Source organism: Scylla paramamosain, chromosome 15, assembly GCF_035594125.1.
Source record: "Scylla paramamosain isolate STU-SP2022 chromosome 15, ASM3559412v1, whole genome shotgun sequence".
Classification (NCBI taxonomy): Eukaryota; Metazoa; Arthropoda; class Malacostraca; order Decapoda; family Portunidae; genus Scylla; species Scylla paramamosain.
The window spans coordinates 21,392,895-21,406,011 of NC_087165.1; the positions used below are offsets into that span (position 1 = coordinate 21,392,895).

Below are 13,117 nucleotides of genomic sequence, written 5' to 3' on the forward strand. Positions count from 1 at the left end.
TAGTCGCAATAAGACTGGAGCGTATTGGTATTCTTCCACAAATTCTCTTCCTGTACCTCTGTGCAATTGATTCAGATGAGTTTTCATGAGGTAACCAAACATGAGTTCGACTGAGATGCAACTGATGATGCTGTGAGTACTTAATTTTGTAATGAGACAAAAATCTATCTAACTTAGTATTTAAACTCCTTTTTTTTCCATTTTCTCATTCTTTGTTTAATGTTTGAATTGCTCCTTCTACAAGACTTACTTTCTATTGCAAAAAGATTGGAACTAAGGACAAGTAGAATGTGCAGCCATGTCTCAGACCACAGTATCTGGGATCCAGAATGACGCAAATGAATGTGTACTCTTCTTAATTGTTATAGCTGCTGAGGTCGAAGTAGTAGTTAGCATATGGATCCAATGACTTCTGAAGATTATCCACAATCAGCTGCTGAAATTGTCCTAAGTAAGCACCACGGTGGTCTGTGTGAAGACACCACCTCAACAGACCTAGCCACCTCCAAGGATGCAACTTTGAGGGTGGAGTTTGTGGTTTGTTCTGGAAAGTGTGGCATCCAGAATCCACATTTTTCTATATCATTATTTATACCATGTCACCAATAGTAACATCTAATGTGCTACTTCATTATGGTTAATCTCACATGATCTTGAAACCATTCAGCCAATACTCGTTGTCCTTAAAAAGAAATTAAAATCTTGCTTTCCCTAAAACAAGCATTCAATCTGAACATGAAGCTCTCCTTGCCAGTCTTAATATGGCTTAATCCCAGTATGATGATCAGATAACTCACCTGAGGAGTCACCTGTAACAAAATGGAACACTTGCAACATAACAATGTCACAATTTACTCTCTCGTGAACATGATGTCATGCTGCAACACCAAGGTCATTCATGTTCAAAAGTGTGTGCCCTCCACAGGTACAAGCACCTCCGTCAGCACATCACGCAAGGGTAGACAGCTCACGGCGTCAGTGAGTGTGAAGCGGCCTTGAGTACACAGCAGCCTGCATTTATAGGACTTAATTACTTAATTAGTTAGTAATTCTTTTAATCTTTTTTCCATACCTATACATAATATAATTACCTTTTCAAGCCTTCAGATTTTTTTTTTTTTTAAGAGAGAAAGCACATCTCCAATATATAGACTGAACTAAAGTGAATCTTATTAATTAAGAAGTGTCATCAATACTTATTTTCAGTATATTAAGAAGCAGAATGCAGTAACTTCCCCTGTACCACCAGTCTGTTCAGACTGACTGGGGGAACACCCACACCTTCCCTCATCTCAGTCCATTTACAGGTGATCCTGGATAACGCTGAGAATGGCTCATCCTGGGAATTACGGGTAGGTATAAAAGTATTGAAGTAGCATAACATCTTCATCTGAGAGCTTGGTTTGATTAGTTTAGGTAAGATTTAGCAGTTCATTAATTTCATCACTTATCCCTCCATTGTGTAGATCATGTCCGAAAAGGCATCATACTTTCCCCTGTGTCTGGAAGTTAGTAAGATAAGAAGATGGTTACTTCTAACACCTAATTACAGCAAACAGATAGCAGTACTAAACAAACAGATAATGAGTTTTGTGTGCAATAGATATAACACATCTCACTTACGTACGTTGGTGATCCTGCCAGTGGGGAGTCACCTAGACATGGTAGCCGGGCTTCATGCATGGTTGATGTCACAATTTCTCCTGGCAGTCTGCTCTTTCTCCATTGGACCTTTTTTTTTTTTTTCAATCTGCTGTTCTCTCTCTTCTTGGACAACTGAACACAGATTCTTTTCCATAACACTAAGACATTTCATTCTTTTATCTCATTCCTATACAGTACTATCACTTCCTCTCTTGCTTCATCCTTCACCCATTCAGTACCAGTCCTTCAGGCAGTACCTCGGTTCAACTTTTGACTCTCATATTATCTGACAGGAATGAATCTTACTATGGAAGCCACAGTGGGAGATGTAGGTGTTAAGACTAAGTCTGAATGGCGTATGACACTTCCTAGTGGCAGGACTGTTCACAGAAGGTGGTGGGTGCTTTTAATGTGTTCAGGAGCGGGCTTTGCTACGACCAGTGACCCAGGGCGGCATCGCCATTGTGAGTACTGATTTATGTGCTATTTTGTTTATGTTTGTAGTGTACTGTCCATAAATACTGCATTGCAACAATGTCTGCTGGTGTAATGTCGATTGTCTTAATAAATCATCAAATAAATACGCCGACTTTTATAGGCAGCGGGGGCTCCGAAGATGGTTTGCCATGGGCGCCACACAAGCCAGCTCTGCCACTGGATGTGTGGAAGGTTAATGTTGGAAAGCATTAGTCAGTGGTTTTGGATGCGGTAATGGAGGAATGGTTAATTTTATAAATCCACTTAGAACAAAGTAAGGAAGGGTGGAGGTGAAAGCACCGAAATGTTTGAGTTACTAATACATTAAACTATTGTTCAAAGAGCTTTTAACATTTCTTTGTAAGGGAATACAGATTAAGTTTCCTGACGATTATCTATCTACAATATGTCAATTTTAAAAACCCTGTTCTTTTAGGGGAAGGGAATTTCTGTTCCAGCTATCCCAGGGGTCAGGTACCGTTAACAGTAAGAGGGGACATGTGTTATTACTGTAGCAAGCCTCTTCAGGACAGCTTCTTTCTGTAAGAATAATATAGTGTTCAGCTACAGTACATAGCTATCAGTGGTGGGTTAAAATTCTCTTACACACACACACACACACACACACACACACACACACACCAGCTCGTTCTTCATTAAACTCATCACTCTCGCTGCATTGTGTGGGATTTGTGGATCTGTAATGCGTTGTTTATTTATTTACCTTTTTTTTTTTTTAATATATATATTAGACTTTTTTCTAAGTTATCACACCGTATCCCACACAGTGCAGCAGTCACTGAAAATCCAAGATACAAGTCTCTCACATAAAGGCGCCGCCAAACATCACTGCAGTCAAGTTACTTTGATATGGAATCCACGTTTTAATTTTCTGGCTATTGTTTTAAATCAACTCACAGATATTATTAATCGGACTCAAGATAAACTTTAAATTTTTATAGAGTACATTACGGCCATCAGTTGGGAGAACAGTACCTTCCTAGTTGTTCATTGCACACGATGACCAGAAAAGGTGAAAGAAACCAGTCATCACTGAGTGGATATTGTTTTTAGTAGAAAAATATCACACCGCATCAAAGCGATTCTCTAACATATATTACTAAAAAATAATATCTGGTAGTTATCTGCAAGTCTGCGATCAAATCTCGTCGCTCGACAGGTGTGTTCCCTCCCCACCCTCTGCCCTCCTGACACCCAACACTCGCGGCGCAACACGCACACCTCAGGAGTTCAATCTTGGCAACAATCACTATATCAATGGAGGACAGGAACACTCATTATCTATTAACTCAAAACATTACTACACTACTATTCTACCATCCGCCTCTCTATATTCATCAACATTCATTTGCTCATACTATAATCGTCAAGGGCCAAGACTCAGGCGATGCGAAAGAGGGGAGGCCGTGGGGAGGGGTAGATGTCCGTCTGGTGAGGTGACGGCGTGTGAATGCTGATCCGGGGTCTTGACGCGTCGCCTCGCTGTATCTCCACGCTGTCCCCTTCCCTATCGTGGGCATTGTTGAGGAAGTAAGTGCGCGGGTGGGTGGGGGGCAGGGGCAATAGTACGGGCACAGCATGAGACCTGCCTAGGGTGTGGATGTAGGCCGTGGCGTCGGTTGTTGGGGCGTAAAGAATCGTGTGTTTATTGTGGAGGGAGTTATACTCGTAGCGTGGAGTGGGTGTGTGTAGTGCGGGCGGCGGAGCTGTGGTGGTGGTGATGGTGGAGGACGAGGGGCCGTGAGTCAGGCTGTGGGGGGGAGCAATGGTGTGGGCATTTGTGGTGGTGGGAGCATATTTTCTACGAGAGAAGGAAGGCAGATCCTCCTCAACATCTCGGAGAACAGGGGACGTCGTTACACGAGAACTGGCAAGAGTGGGATTTGTATTCCTGGCTGGCGTTGGTGGGGCGTGAGTGGAGGCGCGCCCGCCCTCCACCACAAGGCGGAAGGGGTTGGGAGAAGCTGTGGTCACGTGCTCAGAGAAGTGGAGGTTCTTCTTGGTGGCGCGGGAATGTGGGAGACGAGGCCGCCTGGTCGCAAGGCGTGGGGGCGCAGGCCGACGGGAGCTAGAGAGGGGAAATGCGGCAGCAGGGGGAGTCTCAATGGTAGGGTGCGGTGAGGATGGAGGGATGGGGGCGGGTGTAGGGGATGGCTTGGGGTCGGAGACAGTGGGTGTTTCTTCCCCCTCATAGCTCACCTCAGCTCGGAAGCCGCCATCGTCAGCGACGTAAGTTACCACCTGCACACGCCCATCAGGAAGAGCGACCTGGCCAGAGGTAGTGGTGGTGTTATTAATGCTGTTATCGTCGTTGTCGTTGTGGTCGTCGTCGCCAGCGTTGTCGTTGTTATTATCTATCACAGTTACCTTCCCCCCAAGACACGCATGTCTCTGAATTACCCGAAGACTGAAAGATTGAAGGTCTTTCTTAAGGGAATTGCTTACATTATCCACCAAAGAAAGGAGAGAGGAGTTTCTTCTTTACTGTTGTTCCTCTTGCTATTATCACTATTCTTACTATTGCAATTACAATGTCTCGCGGTTTGAAATATTGAGAACATGGTCTTATAAAGCAATCCATCAAACGCCTTCCCAGTCAGGTCAGAGTGGTCAACATCGTCCACGTGTAATGGGGTCATCTTGCCTGTCCTGCCACTACACGGCTTTCCTCATCATTTCCATATAAATTTCTGGTGATTCCAGGTGCCACATTCAATGCCTTACCTGTGTGCTAAGTTCGTCCAGCCTATCTAATGCCGTTTTCTGTGGGATGACGTGTAGTGATGGCCAAGGTAGACCAAACATTTGCTTCTTCCTTCACACTTCAGATTCTTCACGAACGATCTTCACCGCGACCAGCCTTTGTAATGCCTCGCGTTTTATCAAATGACAGTGATCTAATTGTCCTCCACGCGCATGCGACGAGGTGTCAGAGTCAGGTGTAGGCGCAGGAACGCTTCTTATATAATATGAAGTTTTGAGAAGGCTCACTAATATATTTTACCTAATGCTGTCAAAGTATCTTTCTTTGTCCCTCTATTGGTTGTGTATTGGGGAGATTGTTACCTCTCTTGACCTCAGCCTCCATTGTTGTTACTGTTATTATTACTATTATTACTATTATTATTACTATTATTATTATCATTATTATTATTATTATCATTATTATTATTATTATTATTATTATTATTATTATTATTATCATTTGTGGTAGTAGTAGTAGTAGTAGTAGTAGTAGTACATTAATTTTGTTATCGTTGTTAGTTGTGTTGTTGTTGTTGTTGTAACAACAACAACAACAACAACAACAGCAATAATAATAATAATAATAATAATAATAATAATAATAATAATAATAATAATAACGATAATAGTAATATCAACAGTAACATCACCAACAACAGGAAAAAATCATCTATTGCTCCTACTACAGTAACATCACCAACAACAGGAAAAAATCATCTATTGCTCCTACTACTACTACTACTACTACTACTAGTATCACCACTTCTACTAAAAAAACAAGCCATATGCGAGACGGCCAGTACCTTGTAGGAGCCGCTGACGGTGGCTCCATCCCGAGCCTCGTATCGCTGCTGGAAGTTTCCCGTGTCCTCACTGTCCACCTGGTAGCCGTACTTGTAGTGGTCCAGTACCTGTGTTGCGAGGAGACGGGGGAAGATACACATGAGTTAATTAACTAACTAACTAACTCTCTCTCTCTCTCTCTCTCTCTCTCTCTCTCTCTTTCTCAGGACAACACTGCCTTCTCCACTCCCCTTCTCGGAAAGAATAACGCCGCAAAGGAACGCAGTTTTCTCCACTAAACGCTTGAAAATTATCCTTTCACTTGACTCAGGCTACGAGTTCATGGTAAGGTTCCACGAAGCCTTGAGGATCATGGCCTGGGAATCACAGTGCAATCAGTATTCCGGACATGAAGCTGAAGGAGGCGTTTTGCAGCACCTCCTTCCTGCCGTGCTGCTGTGGCCTTGCAATTCTGCAGGTGAGGAGAGACTGAGTGAGTTTGGTTCGCCTCAGCTTGACCTTGTGTAGGACTCGGATAAAAGAGACTTCACTCGTCCACTACTGAGCCAGGAACGCTGTGTGCAAGGCATATATACACCTCGCACACAGCCAAGGTTCACACTCTCCTGGGTTGTGTAGGGGAACTCAGCTTCGTCTGCGTCACACTGCTCTCATCAATCTTCTTGCAGGGTTGTATCTCAGTGATCTCTCTCTCTCTCTCTCTCCCTCTCTCTCTCGTCGAGTACATTTACTTCAAGAAAAAATCTTAGCGACAAAAAAGAGGAGAGGTAAACTTGCACTTCCCTCCTCCTCCTCCTCCTCCTCCTCCTCCTCCTCCTCCTCCTTTGTGTACTTCCCTCCTCCCCTTTCCTATCCTTCACTATCTTCTCTTGCCTTCTATTTCTCCTTTTTCTTCTTCCTTCTCTTTCGTTTCATATTCCACTTTTTTTTCTATCCTCACACCACCACCATCATCACTATTTCTTCTTCCTCTTTAGCGAGTTTAGCGGCCTCCTCCTCCTCCTCCTCCTCCTCCTCTTCTTCCTCCTCCTCCTATTTTCTCCTCTGGTTACTCCTACTTAAACATCATCTTTGACACTCCTTCCCTCCCTCCACCTCTTGTTTTTCTTCACCTTTTCTGCCCTACATAACCTCCTCCTCCTCCTCCTCCTCCTCCCTCCTCCTCCTCCTCCTCCTCCCTCCTCCTCGTCCTCCTCCTCCTCCTCCAGGTTATTGCCTCACAAACTTTCTCCTCTGTTTTGTTTTCCCTCCACCCTTCCAAACTCTCTGTGATAAAGTCTTTTCTCGTCCTTGAAATTACACTTTGATGGGTGTGTTTGGAGGGGTAAGGTGTGTGTGTGTGTGTGTGTGTGTGTGTGTGTGTGTGTGTGTGTGTGTGTGTGTGTGTGTGTGTGTGTGTGTGTGTGTGTGTGTGTGTGTTAACCTGTTATAAAGCATGGCAGGAAGGATTAATTAAGTGAAGGATGACAGATTTTACTTTTTTTTTTTTTTTCTTCTTCTTCTTCTTCTTCTTCTTTTACTTCCACGTTTTTTCACACACACACACACACACACACACACACACACACACACACACACACACACACACACACACACACACACACACACGTAATATTAAAAATAAAATAAAAGTAAAACTCGCACATCAAAAAGGATAATATATATATGAACAGAAAAAAATATGAAAAAAAATATTTAAGATGCCATGAGAGAGAGAGAGAGAGAGAGAGAGAGAGAGAGAGAGAGAGAGAGAGAGAGAGAGAGAGAGAGAGAGAGAGAGAGAGAGAGAGAGAGAGAGAGATACTAATTTCAACTCGACGTGAGAAAGTAATCAAATGAATATCTCGCTAACTACTACTACTACTACTACTACTACTACTACTACTACTGCTGCTGCTGCTGCTAGAAAAAAGAGAAGAGGAAATAACAACAACAACAACAACAACACCGGAAACAAACACTTCAACACACACACACAGAGAGAGAGAGAGAGAGAGAGAGAGAGAGAGAGAGAGAGAGAGAGAGAGAGAGAGAGAGAGAGAGAGAGAGAGAGAGAGAGAGTGTGTGTGTGTGTGTGTGTGTTACCGGGTCATCTGTCGTTCCCACACACGTACACAAAACTTCCGTGTAGCACCTCCTCTTCCTCTTCCACCACCACCACCACCACCACCACCACCTCCACCTCCTCCTCTCATTCCCGCCTAGTCTCACACACTAACAAGCCTAACGACCTTTACCCCCTGTCTCTGCTGCTGTGAAGGGAAAGGGAGAGTGGAAGGAAGTAAGGAAGTTCAAGGGGGAAAGAGAGGAAAGATAAATAAATGAAGTAAAAGTTGAAAGGAGGAATAGAAGGGAAGGGAAGTTAAGAGGTACCAAGACAAGGCCGATGCGGGGTCATAAATGCTTGCTTTCATAAATCTTGTTCTCTTAAGAGCTTGTTAATTCTCTCTCTCTCTCTCTCTCTCTCTCTCTCTCTCTCTCTCTCTCTCTCTCTCTCTCTCTCTCTCTCTCTCTCTCTCTCTCTCTCTCTCAGTGCTTGAAAGTGGTAAGTCAAGAGAGAGAGAGAGAGAGAGAGAGAGAGAGAGAGAGAGAGAGAGAGAGAGAGAGAGACATACATAGACAAACAGGCATAAGAAAATGAAATATGAAGAAGAACAAGGAGGCGTACGTGAGCAAGAACAAGAACAACAAAGAAACAAATTCAATGAAAGCAAACATTCAGAAGAAAAAAAAAAACAAGAAAGGAGGGAAGATAAAATAGATATAGAAAAAAAAGAAAGGTAAAAATGACAGAATTCACAAAGGCACTGGAGGAAGGAGGAAAGGAGGAAGGCAGCGAGGCAGGACCCTTCATTACCAACACGAGACTGAAAGTGCAAGTGTAGTAGTAGTAGTAGTAGTAGTAGTAGTAGTAGTAGTAGTAGTAGTAGTGGTGGTGGTGGTGGTGGTGGTAGTTGCTCTCTCTCTCTCTCTCTCTCTCTCTCTCTCTCTCTCTCTCTCTCTCTCTGTTACGTGACAATGATTCACTTCTGCTGGTGACTTTTACTTTCTTCTCCTTTCCCAGACTCTTAGCCATCTATTTCTGACTCCCACTCTCCCATCAATAGCCCAGTGACACTCTCTCTCTCTCTCTCTCTCTCTCTCTCTCTCTCTGAACTTTCCCAATCAACTTCATCAGTGACTTCTGTTTACAATGAACTCTACAACTACTACTACTACTACTACTACTACTACTACTACTACTACTTTTAAATCTCTTCTCCTTCCTCCGCCACCCTCAACTACAATACGTATACTCAAAATAATGGAGTTACACCTGGTATTGTTTTGTCTATCTCCATAATTAAACATCAACAGTCACTGCTTTCTAAATAGTAATCTTAATTTCACGCACACCACTTACTGTTCTGTTGCTGCCTGGTGTGTGGTTAGCTGTGATGAGTAACCTGTGTGTGTGTGTGTGTGTGTTGATCTACGCACCCGTTGGTCTTGCCTGGCAGCATTACCCTTCTGATATAACCCCTCACGTGTTGATCTTTCTTGCGTGAGTGTGATGATACTGAAAACTGTTGATAACCTCTTCTGTGTGTGTGTGTGTGTGTGTGTGTGTGTGTGTGTGTGTGTGTGTGTGTGTGTGTGTGTGTGTGTGTGTGTGTGTGTGTGTGTGTGTGTGTGTTTCGTGGTATTTTTACGCTTATTTATTTATTTTTTTTTTTGTATGTTTGTTTTTGTGCTTTTATGCTTCTGTTTGTCTGTCTATCTGTAGGTATGTATGTATGTATGTATGTCTCTTCGTACGTCTGTAAGTATGTTTGTACACCTCTGTCCGTCCGTTTGTGTGTGTGTATTTTTTGCATGCATGTCTATTTCTATTTTTGTCTATTTCTATTTTTTTTTTCATGTCTATTTCTATTTTTTCCATGTTTCCATCTGTCTGTCTGTCTGTCTATCTCCAATCTCTGTCTGTCTGTCTGCCTGTCTGTCTGTCTATTTATGTACTGTACCCTCTGTTACCTTACCCTATCTATCTATCTATCTATCTATCTATCTATCCCCTGTCTGTCTGTCTGTCTATTTATCTCTGTCTATCTACCCCTTAATCTCTCTCTCTCTCTCTCTCTCTCTCTCTCTCTCTCTCTCTCTCTCTCTCTCTCTCTCTCTCTCTCTCTCTCTCTCTCTCTCTCTCTCTTTTATCTGCCAGTCACGCCGGAAGACCCCCGCCCGACACCCCAGTCGTAATCACAATCTTTCAGCTTCACCCCGTGGGACCCGAGGCAATTTGGGGCGAGAACGAAGAGATGGAGGAATGCAGAGGAGGAGGAGGAGGAGGAGGAGGAGGAGGAGGAGGAGAAGGTGAAGGGTATATAATTTTTTGTTTTCTTCCCGTGACTTAAATAACACAAGTGATGAGAGAGAGAGAGAGAGAGAGAGAGAGAGAGAGAGAGAGAGAGAGAGAGAGAGAGAGAGAGAGAGAGAGAGAGAGAGAGAGAGAGAGAGAGGATATGTACGTAATGTACTACGTAAGTACTGCGCACCATGCTGTGAAAGAAAGTCCGGAAACTGAAGTGTGTGTGTGTGTGTGTGTGTGTGTGTGTGTGTGTGTGTGTCACGATAATGTTCTATAATACGTACTTCTAATTAGAGAGAACAAAAAATCAAGTGGCATGACAAACAGAACAAGTTGAGAGAGGAAAAGTATAAACGTAATATCTAACCACAAATTCATGAAAGAGAAAAATAAAACGAGAGTGACTGAATGAGAAATTACTTTCGAGTCGGGGTGGAAACTGTGGCGGGGGCAAAATGAAGGGCGGGGGGGGGGGAGCGTGGGGAGGGAGGGGCGGAGAGAGTACAGGGGAGAGCAGCGAGGGTGAGGATGGCGGCGGTTGGAGGGCTGGCAGGGGTCGGGCACTGCTCCCCCGCACGTCACAACACAAGGAGGTAAACATGACGAAAGTAAGTTCCGCGCTTTTACTTCTGCTTCCGTTTATTACCTTGAGAAAACCCGCGCCTTTCCCTTTCCATCAGCGTCACGAAAAACAAAGGTAATAGTATGAACACGACCACGCACACACTGGTTCGCTCTATTTCGCTACTTTGTTCGTTGTGTTTGCACTGGTCGTGGGAACAATTGGGTGGTGAATAAGGTTTAGAAAAAGAACAGGACTTTTACTCACCCCGGGCTCTTTATAATCTTCCTCGTAGTCGCTTTCCAACTGGATGTCCTCGTCCTCGTACACAGGAGCGTCAGCCTCGTCATAGCCACCGTCTCCCTGGTCAGGCGTGTAGATCACTTCGGTGTGGTACAGCGGGTCCGCGGCCTCGTCGAAGTCTGCTTGCGGCGCATACACAAGTTCAGAGTCATGGAGGAGCGGGTGAGGGCGCGGCGTGGAGTGCCTTCGGGTTTGTAGGAAGCCCGTGTGACGTGCAGCGGTGTGGTCTGTGGTGGTGCGGGCTGGCGGCTCCCTGAAGTGTTCCCGCGGCCTTGGGGTGAAGGCAGACTGCAGGACTTCACGGTCAGGCTCATAATTAGGATTTTGGTTGAGGAAGTTAGGGTTCTCAGGGATGAAATTTCTTTCTCGGGTTACAAAGTTGGGTTGTGGCGTCACCTGAGCGACAAGACTGGGGAAAGCATCAAAATGGTCAGGTTTTGGCTGCGAAATACTTTCTTGGCTCACGAAGCTCGAGAAAGGATCGAAGCGGCTTCGTTCTGGAATCTCGAAGCCGTTTTGCTTTGCCACATGACTCGGGAAAACATCGAGATGACCTTGCCCTTCCTCCTCGAAGCCATCTTGATCCCTTATAAGACTTAGAGCAGGTTCGAAATGTCTGGGTCTATGAGTCACAAACCTATTGGAATCTTCATTTACCACGTGGTCACCTTGGCGTGTCACGGGGCTTGGGCTTGGCGGCGGGGTGAAGCTTGGCAGGGAGGGGCGAGAATCGAGAGGAACATATTTTGGCTTGGGCACAATCGACTTCACATCCTGGGCCTCGGGCTTGAACCTTCGAATGGGAAGGAACTTTGGATGCCGAGGCCACGAGGGCTGGGGGGCAATGTTCACTTTCTTGGGAACCGGGGTGTGGCGGGGCTTGCTTGGGAGCGGGGCGGAGCGGGGAGCGGGGAGGAAAGTGGGCGGTGGAGGAGGAAACACATCAGGACCAAACACAGATGAGTCGGGAGGAATTGTTGGCGAATCGTAGTCGTAGTCGAAGGAAGGTGAGTCAGGCTGGAACACGACTGGCGGGTCCTGCAGGAAGGCAAGAGAGTCCTGGTCGAAAATGGATACCTCGGGGTGGGGCGTGGAGGAGTCAATGTGCAGGGTTGTGGAGGAGTCTTGCCAAAAGTCAGGTGAGTCGCGATGATGCACGAAGGGCGCGTCAGTGGTGGTGGTGGGTGGTGGCGGCAAGGAGGACGTCGGGGCGGCAGTAGTTGTGGTGGTGGTGGTCGTGGCGGTGGTGGTGGGGATGGTGGCGGTAGTAGTAGAGGATGTCACAGTCGGGCGGGGGCGAGGAGTATTTTTCCGACGCCCAACACGCACTCTCTTCCCCGACAGGAGTGGCCGGAACCTGAGCCTCTCCTCCCTGTCCCTGCGGGCGGTAGTGGGCGTGGTGACGAGGGTGGGCGCGAGGGTGGGCGTGAGGCGACGATGCACGGGGCGGTTCAGAATCTTAGATACGCCTCTCCTTCGTTCCTTCAGGTCTCCAGGGGATGTTAATTCAGCAAGGTCCTTTGGTTCGGGTTCCTCCTTCTCCTCTTCACTCTCCTCCTCTTCTTCCTTCTTTCGCGTCTCCTCCGAAGGCGTCTTACTCCCCCAGCTAGGCCTCCGATCTGCTCCCGCCCGCAGCCTGGAGGCGAGGCTGAAGGAGGGGAAGACAGACCTCAGTGTTGTGGAAGAGGAGGACGAGGAAGACACGCTGCTGGAGGAGAATGAGGAGGAAGTAGAGGTGGAGGTGAGCGGCGCCTGGGTAGTGGTGGTGATGGTGGTAGGGCCGGTGGTAGTGGTGGTGGATGGTGACTTCCCTTCCTGGTGGTGGAGACCAGTTAGTAAACACACACACACACACACACACACACACACACACACACACACACACACACACACACACACACACACACAATGAAGCAGTAAGTAGAGGCAGCACTAACCAATATCCAATACAAACACGAAAAAAACACAAGATTTAGAAATACTTAAATTTCGAAAAAATAAATAAATAAATAAATAATAATAATAATAAGTAAAAAATTGTGACGTTTGAAGGAATGAACATATGAACATAAGTCTTGGTAAGGGAGGCAGTGGAATGTCAAAGCATGCATGGAGACAAAACAGAAGATTAGATTCAAAAGATCTAAGATAATTAATGCAAAACAAACAAACAAACAAACAAACAAACAAATAAGAAGACTAGTTTGGAGATG

General features: G+C 45.4%; 1 protein-coding gene across 4 annotated transcripts in view; it reads right to left on the reverse strand.

Moving 5' to 3' along the window:
- Positions 1-13,117, reverse strand: part of LOC135107641 (mucin-2-like) — a 29,650-nt gene that overhangs the window by 324 nt on the left and 16,209 nt on the right. The window contains exons 3-5 of one of the 4 annotated variants that reach the window (XR_010271873.1): positions 10,869-12,719; positions 5,691-5,798; positions 798-1,339 (exon numbers count right to left, since the gene is read on the reverse strand). Coding sequence is in view for 3 of the 4 variants with exons in the window: in XM_064017710.1 (XP_063873780.1) it covers positions 3,523-4,410; positions 5,691-5,798; positions 10,869-12,719 (2,847 nt within the window). In the remaining variant the exon portion in view is untranslated. Of the gene's footprint in view, positions 1-797; positions 1,340-2,306; positions 2,662-3,171; positions 4,411-5,690; positions 5,799-10,868; positions 12,720-13,117 lie in introns of those variants that run through there. The other 3 variants (XM_064017712.1, XM_064017710.1, XM_064017711.1) reach the window with 3 other exon arrangements.